At 39.6% G+C, this 17,328-nt stretch overlaps 1 protein-coding gene across 1 annotated transcript; it reads right to left on the bottom strand.

The window, feature by feature from the left end:
• Positions 1-642: 642 nt before the first annotated feature.
• Positions 643-15,627, bottom strand: LOC308402514 (butyrophilin subfamily 1 member A1-like). The gene is made up of 5 exons (XM_080891415.1): positions 15,525-15,627; positions 14,367-14,714; positions 8,802-9,068; positions 2,305-2,406; positions 643-1,915 (listed from the first exon to the last, which is right to left on the bottom strand). Exons 1-5 carry the CDS (start codon positions 15,598-15,600, stop codon positions 1,905-1,907), a joined length of 804 nt encoding a protein of 267 aa, XP_080747541.1. The 5' UTR covers positions 15,601-15,627; the 3' UTR covers positions 643-1,904.
• Positions 15,628-17,328: the final 1,701 nt, after the last annotated feature.

Here is a 17,328-nt window from a genome sequence, read left to right as displayed (position 1 = left end):
CCCCCAAGGGTGGTGGAGAATGACCGAGCTAAGATCCTGTGGGACTTCCAGATACAGACGGACAAAATGGTGGTGGCTAACCAACCGGACATAGTGGTGGTAGACAAACAGAAGAAGACGGCCGTAGTGATCGATGTAGCGGTTCCGAATGACAGCAATATCAGGAAGAAGGAACACGAGAAGCTGGAGAAATACCAAGGGCTCAGAGAAGAGCTCGAGAGGATGTGGAGGGTGAAGGTAATGGTGGTCCCCGTGGTAATTGGAGCACTAGGTGCGGTGACTCCCAAGCTAGGCGAGTGGCTCCAGCAGATCCCGGGAATAACATCGGAGATCTCTGTCCAGAAGAGCGCAGTCCTGGGAACAGCTAAGATACTGCGCAGGACCCTCAAGCTCCCAGGCCTCTGGTAGAGGACCCGAGCTTGAAGGATAAACCGCCCGCAGGGGCGTGCTGGGTGTTGTTATATATATATATATATATATATATATATATATATATATATATATATATATATATATATATATATATATGTATGTATATAATAAGTTACATGTCACCGTTATTACTGTCCGGCTGGAAACAGGCCAGGGGTGTCCACATTCAGACGCTGCATCTTCCTGAGGACCCGGTGTTGTGCCAAAAAGTGACTGTCTGCCAAAAACTGATTTCCGGTATTTACCAAAAACTGACTGCTTGTATTTAAACTGCTATAAATAACTTGTTGGTCTATAATATGTGAAACATATGTCAAATGTATCCCTCATGAATGATATCAAGTCATCTTGAGCAACAAACAATTTTCCTGTAATGAGGTAGAAGCTGCATTCAGTTTTTGGCAGTGACTTTTATGTATCCTTTATTTATGCAGTTAAAAAAAAATATTGTTGACTTTAAAAATGTCTCTTTTAAGAGTAATCTGGCCTAGAGGACAGCTGAAATTGCAACAAATGCAACAATAGTTCTGTAAACATATTTTAAGTGGACAAAAGGGAGCTGATTGATTATAATGTAAGTACAATAACACATTTACAAAGATACTTGAGAAACAGGTGATTTTGTAATTTTATATATAACACCTTTGTAATACCTGTTCACCAAAGTCTATTTAGCAACATACGTAAAGATATTACACATAAGAAGCACACGGAAACATTGGAAATCACTTTTTGGCTCAGATATTTGAAGTTTACACAGCTACATTCTCGCCTGAAAATATGTTAAAAGTTTATTTTGCGACCCAGAAAGAGTAATAAGAGTAATATTAAAACTAAGTAGCTGCAGTAGTAGTAGCCATTGTTGGAAACCATATGGTTTTTCAATTTTGTTGTCCGGGTGAAAATTGGGAGAATGGTGGATCCGGGAGATTTTCGGGAGGGGCACTGAAATTTGGGATTCTCCCGGAAAAATCGGGAGGGTTGGCATGTATAGCCTAGCATAGCCTGTAACGTTATTATGACGGACACATTTTATGAGTGAACTTGACTTTAAGTGACTTACAGGTTTCTTTGAAAAACACTTTCTTATATCCAGGTTCTTCCTTTTTGCTGCCGTCCTCCTTTCCTCCTTGCAGCGCAGCCTTGCCGCTGCTAAAACTAAACAGAGCTCCCTGAAAGGCACAGCCAATCACATTGGCCATATTTGTCACATGACGTAGGACTCCAGTAGAGAACGTAATTTAACTCTTTCTGCACCGCTGGGCGAATGAGACACTGACAGATCGGGTTTTTTTTTCTTTCTTTCGGTTTTGTTTTTCTTTACTCGAAAAGATCAAATTGTTGGTGGGGACAATTAAATAATCGCTGGATATTGGTGGGGACATGTCCCTTCCGTCCATGCCAAATTTACACCCTTGCTTCACACAGGTTCACTTTGATCAGCATTGAGTTTCCGTTCCTGGGCTGAGGGTTCAGAGGACTCCTGCAGATTGGAAAGCAAAACTGTGTTAAAAAGTCATAACTGAGCAGAAATGTAGTGCTGCGAATTTAAGTAGTGGCGTGCACGATGACACATGAGTATGTTTCAATTATACTTGCCAATATGGCAACCTAACTACAGCGGGCAAATTCACCCAATGTTATTATGATTACATGACAAAACGCTAAACTGTCTTTATGAATAAATCATGATGTTTGCTGTTTAACCATCTTCATCAGCCTCTGCAGTGTTCCTCCTCTTTCCTCACAATAAGCGTTAGTTCATTTCAGTTTGTTTCATTAATATATTAAAAGAGAAAGTGAAAAAAGCAAGATTGTAAACATGACAGTCACACAAAAATACGAGAATGTTCATAAATATATTAAACTTACCTCTTTTTTTCTTGATGTAACACCTGACAAGAACCACAACTACAACAACAACAGCAACACCAACAGCAACACCAGCTACAATCTTCCATCCAGTGTTTGGTTCTGGAACAGAAGAGAAAACATTTGTGTAACTCAGACTGTGACTGCATGTCAGGAACAAACAGCAGGTTTTCTTCCTGTTTCCTCCTGCTCGTCTCCACAGCTCACAGGCTGGTTCTGGTTCTGCTCTCAGCTGTAAAGATGATGTTGGAGTTTTGTCTTGTATGAAGGATGTTTGAATCTGTGCTGCTGCTCACAGACTCCTGCTTTCCTTTTACTGAGACTCACATCTGACAACATGTGTGAGTCTGTCTGTAATCGAGGTTTCCTCCACCCTGAGCTTCTTAGATACACACATCATTAAAGTGAATCTCTTCAGACAAATGATTGCAGAAAACAAGGAATACAAATCTGTCAGTGTAATGACCGCCTGCTGCACTGCCAACAAATGACTCTCTGCACTGGGGGAGAGTGTTAGGATATACTTTTTTATGTATTTTTTTATGTATGTTTTCTTTATGTATGTTTCTATGTTTTTTATGTATTTTATTCTTGTTTTTATTTTATATTTAATCTTCTGGCATCACCTACACAGAACCTGTCTGACAAAGCAGGGTTAAAGATCTCAAAAAGCACCACGTCATGCCACAATCTAAAGAAACCACTGAGAAACGATGTCACTGACATCTATCAGTCTCTCGAAAGGTTACAAAACAATGTATAAAACTTTGGGGCTCCAGCAAACCACAGTGAGATCCATTATACACACATGGAGAAAACCTGGAACACTGGTGACCATCCACTTCCTAGGAGTGGGTGGCCGACCAAAACTACTCCAAGAGTGCACTGATGACTCATCCAGAAGGTCACAGAAGAACCCTTAACATCTAAAGAATCACAGGCCTTAATATTTCCTCCTTACAGGGAAACTCCTACAAATACATACGGTATAAGGTCACTCCTGCCCATATCCTAAACATCCTTAAGAAAGATGCACCTGTGAGTATAACATACAGAACAAATCCTGTTAGATCAGCTAAAACCTAAACACAACTAATAATATAAAAGCTTAAATGAAGTATAAAAAATAATCTAGTAAAAATAAAACAAAACAGCTCAACAAAGTAAAACTTGCAAAGGAAATGAACCAAATAAAGCAGAAACAAAATAATATAATTAAAATTATCTGTAGTGAAATGTGTGGTCAAACAACACTTTGGATGACACTGATGACTTTTTAAAAACAGTTTCTTAACAATCGCTACTTGTCTTTGGTCTAATGAAGCAATGAAGAAATGCTATTGCAAAAGCCACTAAAAAGATTTGTGGCTATCATATGGTATAAAATATTTTCATTTAAAATCTGTATACTGTTGTGTTCAGTGTAAAAAGTAAAGCATTGCTTTCCTTCTTTATCCCTGAAAGAAAATAATTCATTCAACTTAAATTACTTCAGTTGGTTTAAGAAGCACTGTGACATGATTACCAGTTAAAATTATAAACCTGAAGCTGCTGTCACACTGAAACAAATCCCATTCTAATGCGGAAACACAGGAGATTTTTTAAGGTTTACCACAAAGCTGACAGCAAATTTGTAAACCAGGTCTCTCACCTGGAGACTGCTGGGAACACTGTGAGAATCATGTTCTTTGATTTCTCCAGTGCCTTCAACACAATTCTGCCCATGGTTTTGAAGGACAGGCTATAGAGCTCAGGACCATCACCTCACTACATGGATTCTGGACTACCTCACCGACGGACCAAAGTATGTGAGAACTCAGGGCTGTGTGTCGGACAGGGTTGTCTACAATACGGGGTCCCCACAGGGAAAGGTTCGGGCTCCGTTCCTCTTCAACATCTACACTGCAGACTTCTCCCACAACTCCACCCAGTGTTTCCTGCGGAAGTTATCTGACAACTCAGCAATAGTCGGCCTCATCACTGATGGGGACGACAAGGAGTACAGAGGACTGACCCATGGTTTTGTGGACTGGTGCCAGCAGAACTACCTCCAGATCAACACTAGAAAAACCAAGGAGCTGGTGGTAAACACAAACATCCTCCACTGCAACCACTAAGCATCCAAGGCATGGACATTGAGGCTGTGGATAGCTACAGGTACCTTGGACTGGTAGACTGGACTGGACTCACAGTCCTACAAGCTTGACTGGTCATGACAATTTTGGTGTTGAAGTTTAAGTATGCACCGGCTCACTCCCGGTGGCTGCTTGTCGGGGCCTGGCGCCTGTGGCTCGGTTGGGCCCCTATAGGGGGTGGGGTGAGGCAATTTGAATCACCTGTGTTGAACCAAGGACACATCTAAAACCTGCAGGACACCGGCCCTCGAGACCTGGAGTTGCCCACCCCTTCTCTAGTAGATCATTACATGAAGGAACCTTTTAAATACAACCGCGCTCATGCCCACAGGTGTACACACGGGTGCTCACAGACACAAACTAAACCTTTCTTGGCTGCTACCTCAAAGCACACTGTGCGCTGTCGATCTTATCTGCTACAAAATAATATTCAATATGTAGTATTTACTGTTATATACACATGTATATGCGTGTACATATATATATACATATATGTACTTTTTGCCCCCCCTCCCACCTTTTTTTGTGTGCCCTTTATCACCGTTCCTCTTCCCAGCTGGTTTTCTTTCCCTCTCTCTCTTTCTTTCTCCCTTTCCCTTCCCCAGTCATGTCTGTCCTGTCTGTAACAACTGAACATAAAATAAAATAAAATAAATAAACAATAAAAACAAAGGTCAATCAAATGGACCAATACGGCAAGGCTGGGATGGTCCACTTGGTATAGTAAATCCGTTGGGCATCTTTCTTGACAATAATTTTGATGGCAAAAGAACCAAACGGGACAGAGGAAAAAAAAAGAAAAGTTTAGGCTCTGGCTGCTGGGCTGGAGTCAACATACAATCATTTCTAACGACAATCTGGGTTCTCACTAACTTTATGTAAGCATGATGCAGATGGATTTGCAGATACTTACAAAATATGAATGTCACATTATCAGTAGTTTTTTTTCTTGCCTTTTAACTAGTTTCATTGTTCTTGATATTTAAACACAATAAAAACGAAGTAATATTTATATCACCACTCCTCAGAGGCTGACGAGCTCTACTACTGAAGTCGCTAGACCTGGGGTATTTAATTAAAATTTAAGAAATTCTAGGTAGAGAAAATTTTCTCAAACAAAACTCCAAAATATCATAAAGTTCCACATGGATTATAATTCACTGCAATCTATATTTGAAGTACCCTAACAGTTGTATCAGTGTTGACATACACTAAACAACTAGACAAATAAACAAAGTACAATCAAACAGTTTTTCAATAAAGTTTATTGTTAATTTCTTAACAAATTGGTGTTTCTCTGGTATTAAAATGATAATAAACATTCTTTTTTTTTCCATTTAAAAAAATAAGGTTTGCATTCAAAAACAAAAAAGTTTTGAAAAGTTGTTGGCAAATAACGTGCTTAATTTAAAATAATAATTAGATCTTCTACTTTTGGTCTTTTTCTTTAACTATATTTCACATGTAGCTCATCTCAGTTTTAACCTTTAACCTTCCATCTGTTTCCCAGACTTACTTTTTTGGTTTACACATGCTCTAAAACAGGATTGGATTTCCAAAGTGGCATCACACTGGTCTGTTTACATACATTGTAGATAAAAGCAGCACAGATTAAAATAACACTACTGTAAATACATGAAAGCTTGAGCAAAGCAAAACAGAAATGGCCTCTTAAAAGAATCCAGGCCTTCACCCCTGTGAGAATTTCTGAAATGTGCTGGACAAGACTTTATGGAGTAGGCTTGACTTCTTGATGCATGCTCAATCATCCAGGTAAGTAAATCCCAAAAAGTTGATTCTGTTCATCTGAAAGTAGCGTTTTCAGTGAGGGAAACATTTAGTCACTAATGGTAGATGGACTGATTCACATATAGTGCTTTTCTACTCTCCTGGAGTACTCAAAGCACTCTATACAACACGTCACATTCAGCAATACACACCCATTCACACACAAGCACTGTTATCTATACTTTCAGTGCTTTCTAACTGTCATTTATACACATTCATATCAGAGATATGAATGTGTATAAATGAGAACAAGTCGGTTAGTATCTTGCCCAAGGATATTTGGCATGCAAACTAGGAGAGCCAGGGATTGAATCGCCAACCTTCCAATCAGCAGCTGATCTGCTCTACCGCCTGAGCTAAAGCCACTAATCCAAGCGACTTCTTTAGTCTCAGCTGACTGCAGGTTTCCTCAACTGTATAAATAGTAAATTCAGCCTCCAACATCAGCATGGGGGAGAGGAAGGCACTCACATCCCTTAGTAATGACAACAACATTATCATCCTTCCGGCAGACAAGGGTAGGTGCACAGATTTGCTAAACCAGAAAGACTGTCATGAGAAAATTTTGTCATTGCTCAGTGACAAAATACTTATGAGCCCCTGAAACGAGACCCAGGAAGTGGCTACAGGAAGGATAGACTGTCTGAAGCAGTTAGAACAAGACAAGGCTATTGGCCGGACCTCATATCACAGGCTATACCCAGGGGAATCTACACCAAGTCTGTATGGTTTACCGAAAATACATAAACAGGGTGCACCTTTAAGATCGATTGTCTGCATGATCAACTCTGTCACCTATAACATCTCCAAGTTTCTGGCTTCAATCCTCAACCCGCTGGTGGGCAGCTCTGAACACCACATCCAGAACACTTTGGATTTTGTTGAGAAGGTGAGAGATGTCATCATGGAGGCAGATGAAACCATGGTCTCGTACGACGTTACATCTCTCTTCACTTGCATCCCAGTCACAGAAGTGTTGGAGGTAGTCCGTAAGAGATTACAGGATGACACCAACCTCAGCAACAGGACCACTTTCAGCATCAACCAAGTGTGTTCACTTTTGGAACTGTGTCTTCATTCCACCTACTTCACATACAAGGGTCAGTTCCACAGGCAGAAACGTGGGTGTGCCATGGGCTTCCCAGTTTCCCCCATCGTGGCCAGTTTGTACATGGAAGAAGTGAAAAAGAGGGTTTCGCTATCCTATCCTGGAACACCACCAAGCCATTGGTTCAGGTATTTGGATGACACCTGGGTGAAAATTAAATCTCAGGACGTACCACAATTCATGGATCACATTAACTCGGTGGACCGACACATCAAATTCACCAGGAAGGATATGAACAGTGGCAGGTTAGCCTTCTTAGACTGTGAGATTTCCATCAGTAATGGGGGACATCTAAAAGCTGACGTGAACCGTAAACCTACGTATACGGATCAGTATTTAAGGTTTGACTCTCATCATCCACTGGAGCACAAACTGGGTGTCATCAGGACTCTACAACACAGAGTGAACACCATCTCCACTGACACAGCGGCCAAGGAGGCAGAAGAACATCACATCAAGAAGGCCCTGAGTAGATGTGGTTATACCAGCTGGACTTTTGTCAAAGCTGGGAAGGCACCTAGAGAAAGCTGCAGATGATCCAGGACAGAAGGACAACCGCTGCCTAAGAGAAAACCTGTAGTGATCCCATATGTGTCAGGAGTATCGGAGCAGTTGAGACACATTTTTCCTAAACACCGGGTATCTGTGGTTTTTACACCCCAAAACACGCTGCGCAAAAATTAGTCCACCCCAAGGATCGGGTCCCCTGACACAAACAGAGTAACATAGTGTACGCTGTTAAGTGCAGGAGGATTGGCAGGATTTATACATCGGGGGAACCAAACAACCTCTGGCGAAGCGGATGGCACAACACAGAAGAGCTACTTCATCAGGCCAGGACTCTGCAGTCTATTCTCACCTACAGGCCAGTGGACACTCTTTCAATGATGAGGATGTAACATCCTGGACAGGGAGGAACGCTGGTTTGAGCGCGGAGTCAAGGAGGTCATTTACGTGAAAAGGGAAAGACCATCTCTGAATCGAGGAGGGGGCCTAAGGGTACATCTGTCACCATCTTACAATGCTGTGATTGCAGCCATTCCCCAACTCTCTGTGAATGGGACTCATGAGAATTTGCATATTAATGATCAAGGAACTGACTTCACAGCCCATTGTTCCTTCAGTGGACTAGATTCAGTCATTGTCCAAATGTACTGTTTATAAGATTGGGGAAACCTGCATCAGCTGAGACTGAAGACGTCACCTGGATGAGTGACGAAACATTTCTCCCACTGAAAAAACTACGTCCAGATGAACAGAATCAACTTTTGGGGAGTAGACTTGACTCTTCCATCATCAAGACATGATTATGGCAAAAGATTAAGCAAACTCTGGATGGCTTTAAAAGCAGTGACATTGCATCAGCTCATCAAAATGCCATCATCGAAGCTAATGGTGCTCCTCTCTTCACTTTTGTTAATATATTTTCTAAATATAGAATATTAGAAGAATAATATATCCCTTACCTTCATGCACACAGATCTCTGAAGAAATCCGATGCCAGATGTCCATCTGTGTGGTTACACAGCGATAGCAGTCAGGCTTAGGGGAAGTACTTTGGATGATGACGTAGAAGAGACCATTTTCTTTTTGGTCCTTTAGCGTCTTAGAAGGAAGAGTTTTGTTATCACTGTCCCACCACTGAACTGTAGGTTCAAAATAAGCACCTGGAACTTCACATTGCAGCTGCCCTTTATTTTTAAGTATTGTGACATATGGCTTTGGAGAAGCACCTGTGAACACATCACAGACAACAAACATACAATGTTAGCAATCTAAGACTATGAAATTGTAATATTAAGGATCTTGACACGACTGTTGTGTGGGGCACTACATAAATAGAATAAAATTGAATACTCAAATGTTTCAAAGCATACAAGTGGATTACAATGTGTTTAAGAGCAAAGAAAAGAACAGTAAAAACTTAATAATAACTCCAGCATGATTTAAGATCACTGTACAGTTTTTACTACAAACAAGAGTTGTAATTTATGAGTTTGGAAAAAATCTTCCAGAGAAAGAAAAAACTGCTGTTAGAGCAGCTAGTTTACATAACCACCAGCAAAAACAACATAAACAATACAAAAAACAAACAAACACTAAAATCTAAATAATGAACAAATATAGCTACAGCTATTGTAAAAACAAAATTTACCCTTTGTCAGTTGTGAGGTTATGCATATCAGGACATAATAAAAAATAATCTGGTCCACACAGGTTCTAAAATTATTAAAATAAAATAATCAGATTAACAATAACGTGACATGTTACATAGTAAACCCTTACTGCTTCTACAAGAACTTAGACGGTAGGTAGCAGCCAGTTGCTGATAATCAGTTGCATTTGATTAATTGATCATCGCTAAGTGTGAGGTCCTCTATAATACCAGAAGTTTTGGCTATTTGCAGCTCTGGAGTTGATGTGTGTTAACACGTGTCAAGGGGGAAAGACGGCAGTAATAATCTTAGAGGAGAAACTGTTGCTCACATCAATCTAGGAAGGGTTAAAGGGCATTACAAGCAGTTTGAAATCTATCATTTTTAAAATGGAAAACATTCAAGTGTTACAGGCCTTCGATGGGGTCTGTTTTTAAACTGTTTTTTTTTTTAAACAGAAAAGCAGAGACAGGAGACATCAGTTACGTTCGGTCTGCAGGCTCTTCCTCGTCTGGTTTAGTAACAGAATTAAACAGTTACTTTTCTTTTCATTTAGACACACCCATTTCCCTTTTAACAACAAAAACACATTCAATCAGGTCCATAGCTCAAACCCTTTTGGTTACCTCGCATTCTCGCAAGAATAAATTTATAAAATAATCATTGTATATGAGTGTCCTTATTTACAATAAATCTGTAACCATATTCTACTGCTGTTCAGCATCAAAACCATTTCTGTGCAGCTCCACTAACACTGCAATTAACCCGCTTATATACCATTATGCATTCTTTATATTTCAACAGATTCAAACAACATATTACATTTGTAACCAATAAACAAAAATATTCTTCCATTGCTCACAAACAGTTCACAATCATCCACAAACAGTATACATCAGACTATTTACATTTGACACATAAGAACTGGGTAGGTCCTAATCAACTGTAACTTCCAATAATGTCAGGGTAAAAGAAGCGTCTTAAGAGCTGCGTTTGTCACAAAATAAAACAGGTAATAAGACCAGCTGCCTATTTAAGCTAACAGTGGAATCGCGGCTTCCATTACAAATGGCGGTATAGTTAGCTTTCTCTCAATCTGTGAAAACACACTCTCTCACAACATTCGTGAACTTTAAACTTGGACAGAAAAGGGTTTCTTGCCTTTGTATGTGCATTGCAGTGAGCAAACTTGAACTATTAACCTGTTTTGTTTTTTATTAACAGAAAAGCAGAGACAGGAGACATCAGTTGCGTTCGGTCTGCAGACTCTTCCTCGTCTGAGGCAGAGAAGTGTTGCAACGGCCTATCGCACTCACCCCTATCTCCCCCTTGTGGCAAAGCCACGCAATTACATTCTCCATAACTCTAAATGAAAAGTGCAATACCACCATAAAATCAGATCTTTTACATCAAAAACTGTGACCATACACTTGTGGGTGTCAAACAAGCCAGATGTCAATCTTTCCAGAGGTGGACATCCCAGAAAATTCATCCCAAGTTCATCCATGCATCCGCTTATCCTTTTTCAGGATCGCAGGGGGCGCTGGAGCCTATTCCAGCTGTCATAGGGCAAGAGGCAGGGTACACCCTGGACAGGTCACCAGTCTGTCGCAGGGCCAGCACACAGGGACAGACAACCATTCGCACTCACATCTATGGGCAATTTGGATTAACCAAGTAACCTATCCCCACAAGATGGGAGGAGGAAGCCAGAGTACCCGGAGGGAACCCACACAAACACGGGGAGAACATGCAAACTCCACACAGAAAGACCCCGGCCTGATGGTGGAATTGAACTCAGGACCTTCTTGCTGTGCGGCAACAGTGCTAACCACCGTGCCACCGTGCTGCCCATCCCAAGTTCATGCAAAGTATAATTAGAAAAAGACTGAACAAGTATGGCTTGTTCGTAAGAACTGCTAGAAGAAAGTCTGTTTTCTCATTGTATGGCAGCACGGCTTAGGTTTGCAAAGCTATATAAACCAAAATACTTCTGCAACAATGTCCTGTGGACAGATGACACCAAAGTGGAGATGTTTGATAATAATTCACAGCACCACATTTGGGGAAAGCCAAAGACAGCATATCAGCTGTCCAATACTTGTTTTTCTTTGACAAAAAACTGATTTCACCTCCTAAAAATTTTATTTGCAAGCAGCATTTTCATTAGAGAAAGCTACACATGGAGTTTAAACAACAAAAAAGTAAGTCTTTTTAAAAAAATTATTATTATGTATTTGTCCTATACAATCACCACTGTAGCTGGGATTAGATTAGGTAAGAAAATAGAATTCATTTAAATGCGATCTGACATTCCGTGGTAAGATTTTCTATACTGTACATTTAAGACCTCTCAGTCAAGACTGAGCAGAAGAACATCACATCAAGAAGGCCCTGAGTAAATTTGGTTATCCCAGCTAGACATTTGTCAAAGCTGGGAAGGCGCCTAAAGAAAGCTCCAGCCGATCCAGGAAAGAAGTAGCCTACAGCTGCTGCCTAAGCGAAAACCTGTTGTGAGCTGAGACGCATTTCTTCTAAACACCGTGTCTCTGTGGCTTTCAAACTCCAAAACACACTGCGCAAAAATTTGTCCCCCCGACACAAACAGAGTAACATAAAGAAATGCCAACAAACTTCAATGAACTGAACCAACATTCTAAAATTCCTGCAATGATGTGAGATTAAACTCATAGAGAAAATAAATTCAGGTTACAGTTGCCAAACGTGGTTTTTCACAAGCTGCTTCTGCTTTTTGTCTTGTGTGTTACTGTTGTTCATCTCAGTTTGTATTTACTTATCTTGAAGATCTGCTAAGGACCAGAGGCTTGTTTTTAATTATTTCCTAAACCACAGCACTTATAATTAACTGTCTACTTTTTAACATGACTGTCTATATCGGATACGTTCACATATACAGAGAGAAGAATGTAAACGAATGAGAGGAGAATGTAAATCGGGGACATCGTCACAAACAAGACTCACCGGTGACATTTCGGACCTTTAACCTTTTGAAACGCAGAGGTTGTATGCGACCCATGTTTGCATTTAAAAATTAATAAACAAAAATACTGTATATTTTCATGTTGATCGGAAACATCGACACTGGCATATTAAACGTCATTTAAAAGCTCAGCTGTTCATTTTTCAACAGATTCGTGAATCTCGAAAAATAATTTACGACGCTTATAGTTGTAAGGTCTTAATTTACGACAATAAGCAGTTGAGTAACTTTACTGATAGCCTACCGCGGCCCTTTTAAGAGTTCTGCATTTGTCCAAAACAGACTTTTAAAGTCATACGGGAGATCCTTTTAAAGAACAACACTCCACCGATTAACTTCAAATCATGTAAAATGAACCGGGACTAAAAATGACCTGGGGAAAAATAAATGTATTCTCTTTTTAGGTTTTAAACGGTCTAGCGCAAACTTTTAAACAGCAAAGTTAAAGACAATTTAAAAATACTGACAAAGAATTGAACCAACCCTGTTGGTATCTCTGACATCTGGAAACACCCACGAACTAAATGAACTAATCTGCACTTTCTCCGACTGAAAGTGACGCACTCACGGGACCGTTAATTCATTCAGCCAATCAGAGAAGAGCGGTCTTTAAGGTCGTCACATTGGTGCTGATTGACAGCTACTGTCATCCAATAGAAAGTCACCGTAATGAAATCACTCTTAGTTTGATGTCGGGAAAATCACCTGTCTGACCATATATGGAAGTTATTTTACTTAGTCTCGCTGTTAAAATGGAACAAAAATATAATAGAAAACTATTTTTATCCGTCGAAAAAGACCTAAATAAATGAAAATTAATGTTTAAATCTTCATTTTAATTATTAAGAGCATAATTTTGCAGTATATTTGAAAACCCAATTAATTCTTCTTTTTGTTAACTTTGGAGGGTTTTGTATGGTGTTTTGAAGTAATTAGGTATCAGTTCTCTGCTTTGCACTTTGAATTAATATCTGAAATATCTTTTAGCCACTTCAATATATAGGCATGGAATTTGGCTCATTTACAGTAGACAAATTAAAGAAGATATCCTGTAAATTTCAGCCTCCTAGCCCTTATAATGACTGATTAACTGCATTTAATATATTAAGTAAAAGCTTAAAATGAACAAGGCTTCAGTCATTTCCTGTATAATCCTCAAACAAATCATCTGTGTTAGAGCTAAAGGTTAAACTGACAGATGACATTAAATATCAAAGGTTTTACTTCACAGTGATGAAATAGGCAGGTCTCAGCTATTTATGGTTTAGAAATTACTAAAACGATTATTCTGGTAGTTACAGACATGCAGAAGTGCACATGACTGTGAGAGGCTCTAACAAGTTAATACAGGCTCTGAAAGGAAAAAGAAACACACATGTTAGAGGTGACTGTGGTCTCATCAATTTGGCAGTCAAATTAAACTGAAGAAAAGAAATCCAGAGGTGTTATCCTGCTATATTAGATTTTTCTCCTAAAAAAAAGAACTAAAAAAAAGAAGGTACAATCACACATTTCACATATCCTGATACATTTAAACAAGTGGCAGGTTTTGATTGTGGATGTGTTATAATCACGCAGTCAGAAAACAATTTGAACAGCTGTGTCTATCATATATAATTAAAAATGAACATTTATTTATTAAGTGTTTATAGCTGCATTCACACAGAATTATTTTGTTTACTGAAAACAATGGAAACTTCAGATCCTTGGTAAGTGGACAGGTGCAGGACCAGCATGCACATGGGAAGGTCTCAGGTTTGTTCACCAAATATTGCAAATATTACTACAGGTGTGCTGTAGGGTTGAGGCCCTGCCAGATGTGCATGCTGACTGTTTCATCTGTAAATAATCAGCTGAGTTGTAACAGCACTCACCAACAACAAGCTCAATGCGGAAGATTTTTCTTTCTGGCTGCAGGTCTGGAAAAATACAGGTATATAGTCCACTGTCCTCCAGCCGAGTTTTATTTATTCTTATTGAGGCGTTGCCATTCCTTAGTTCTTTTGAAAAATGTGAGACTCGACCTTTAAACTGCTCATCTTGACCGTGGAGGCCATTATTGTAATAGCTGCCGTTATCATACAGGAACACCTCCTTTTGAAGAAGTGTTCCTTTCTTCTTCCAGTCAAACTTCATTGACTCAATGTTCACGCTGGAGACGAATAAACAGGGTAAAATGACATCATCATCTTCCTGCACAGTTATGTTGGTATCAGGTGACCCTGAAAAACAGTACATGAATTAAACCATGTGTTCACACACAGAGTGATGAGGATCGAAAGAAAGTCAAATATCAGTCACGGACATTCGAGCAGAAGGAAGGTGGCTTAAAGCAGAGTTGTAGAAACTTTGCCATGCTACATTTCAGAAGCTAAAAAAAAAGGTAATTCTTGGTTTGTATCCATTATGAACATAACAAAAGCATTAAGTTTAATTTCAGAAAAAAATCTTTCAGGAAAAAAAATCACAAAAATACCATTTGCAATTGCAAAGCTTTTTTGTTTTTGTTTTGTTTGTTTTTTTGTTTTTTTTTTACCGCAAAAATCACATTTGTTCAGTTAAGTTCCCCTTCATATTTTCCTGTTGTCATCACAGTTCCACCTACAGCCCCACAGAGTGAGAGTGACTGGTTTAAATGGAGGCTGAAGGAGCTGAAGCGCTTGTTTCAGACAGAGTGAACCCAGAGGCTGCACCAAGACCCAGCCTGAGATAACAAACAAAACAGGAAGCAGCGCACTGACGCCACACATACACCTTATAACATATTCAAAGGAAATAATGAGTATCTCGAAAAACTGATCACCAACAGAGACAAAAGTTTCGTTTCATTGTTGAAGATGCTGCACATTAATCTGTCGTCTTATTATTTCACTCTAAAACGCGGCTACGTTAAAAGCTGATGTCACGGGTGTACATGCCGCAGTAATCCATCCACTACAGCAGCAGCCTGAGCAGCGTAAAAGCTCCATCCGCTCCTGTGAAACGTGACTGCGCCTGCACACATGATCAGTCTAAATCAGTGAGTTTCTTACCGGATTCAGCAGCAAACGTCCGTCCGGACAAAGTCAGGAAACAGAAGCTCAGAATCAGAAGTGGTGGAAGCTCCATGTCTGCAGAAACCCTCTGAGGATCAAACGTTACAGCATCTTTTAAAAAAAGGAGCTCGGAGCCACTCCTCCCAGCGCAATGACGCGCTCCAAAACACGTTTCTATTCTCCTAAAGTAGTAAAGCATAATTACACTTCCGGTGCAACATTAGACTGAACTTGTTTAATAACAGGTACACAGAAACGCTGACAGGTGAGAGATTAATGAGCAGACATGACAGATTATTGTAAAAATGTTTGGCAAAAGCTGAGGTAAATGGAAGGGACCCCTCTTACCCCCAGACTTTAAAGTCAAAGAGTTATTTTTTTTTGTTTGTTTCTTTTTGACACTAGCATCTTTAAAAGACTAAAAAAGCGATGTCACAGTCTCTCTTCGCATTCCCTCACAGCCTCATCTGACCTGAAGTAATGAGGAAAAACCTTTATGAAAATTGCTTCTATAAAAGTCAAACAGAGGAACGATACTACAACCCAGGCTATGAAGTCTTTAAACAAAAGAAAAAAAAGATTTCACCTCCACTCTCACTTTCACTTTAAACGACAGACTTCCTGTCAGGCAATTAGATTTCACAACAAGCTGGCCGTCATCCAGAAGGCCAGACTTCCAAGAACTGACAGCCTTTGGAATAATGACCGTATGTCAGGAGCTGTACTGATCTATGCACTCACAGCATATTATCTTCATGATGCAGCATCTCCTCTATCAAGGAAACTGTAGGCATTCATGAGAACTGATAAAACTGACAGGAAGAAGCAAGATTTCGTAGTTCTTTTTCTTTTTGCACCACTAATCATTTTCACTTTTCTTGTGAACAACATGAACAAAAATGTGGAACAAGATAATTATTCTACCTTTATATTCATCTGTATTCATCGGATGATTCTCTTTTTTTCCTGTCCTGTTATTAATGCATGGTTAAAACTGATGGCCTGATTAAAATGAAAAACAAAAGGTTGTAGGCAATGAACTTGTATAATGGCAATATTCTTACAATGGCTTTGTATATAAAAGTATACCAATGCTTCATCCTTCGATTATTGAGTGAAGTAAATCCAGCAAGGGCATACAAAGTGCAATGATGAGTCTTGAAGTGTGAGCCTGGTAATACCTTAGGGCAGCATAGTAAATGGGGCCTACTTTAACTACGGTAGTGGGAAAGGCAAATCAATAGACAGCATGACCATAATTGACTTTCGGACCTCTACAGAATGAATTAGTTTAACTAATGAATATTTGGAAACATACAACCAAGAATACAGCACTTACTTGTTGTTCCTAGAGTATTTAAAAGTAGAATGGGAGGCAGAGCCTTCAGTTTTCAGGCACCTCTTCTGTGGAACCAGCTTCCAGTTTGGATTCAGGAGACAGACACTATCTCTACTTTCAAGATTAGGCTTCAAAGTTTCCTTTTTGCTAAAGCATATAGTTAGGGCTGGACCAGGTGACCCTGAATCCTCCCTTAGTTATGCTGCAATAGACGTAGGCTGCCGGGGATTCCCATGATGCACTGACTGTTTCTTTTTTAGTCACCTTTTTTAATTTTTATACGCCTTTTATTTTTACACCATTTTATTTATTCATATATACAAATCAGTAATAACAGTGTTTGGCTGACATTCACACCCTGCAGCAGTGCCCAATCCTATTTCATCAGGTATGAAGGAAAGAGAAGCAGCTTAATCTCCTTTCAGACTAAAATCTAAAGGATACAGAGCTGTTGAAACATCG

This window comes from Rhamphochromis sp. 'chilingali' (assembly GCF_963969265.1).
Source record: "Rhamphochromis sp. 'chilingali' genome assembly, chromosome: 9".
Taxonomy (NCBI): Eukaryota; Metazoa; Chordata; class Actinopteri; order Cichliformes; family Cichlidae; genus Rhamphochromis; species Rhamphochromis sp. 'chilingali'.
The sequence above is the reverse complement of the archived record's forward strand: the minus strand, read 5'-3'. Positions and strand labels throughout refer to the sequence as shown.

Coding starts and splice junctions, on each gene's coding strand:
- LOC308402514 (XM_080891415.1), bottom strand. CDS start 15,600: ATGGAGCTTCCACCACTTCTGATTCTGAGCTTCTGTTTCCTGACTTTG. Junction 14,715..15,524: donor GACGTTTGCTGCTGAATCCG/GTAAGAAACTCA, acceptor ACTGTTTTTCAG/GGTCACCTGATACCAACATA. Junction 9,069..14,366: donor CCGCATTGAGCTTGTTGTTG/GTGAGTGCTGTT, acceptor ATGTGTTCACAG/GTGCTTCTCCAAAGCCATAT.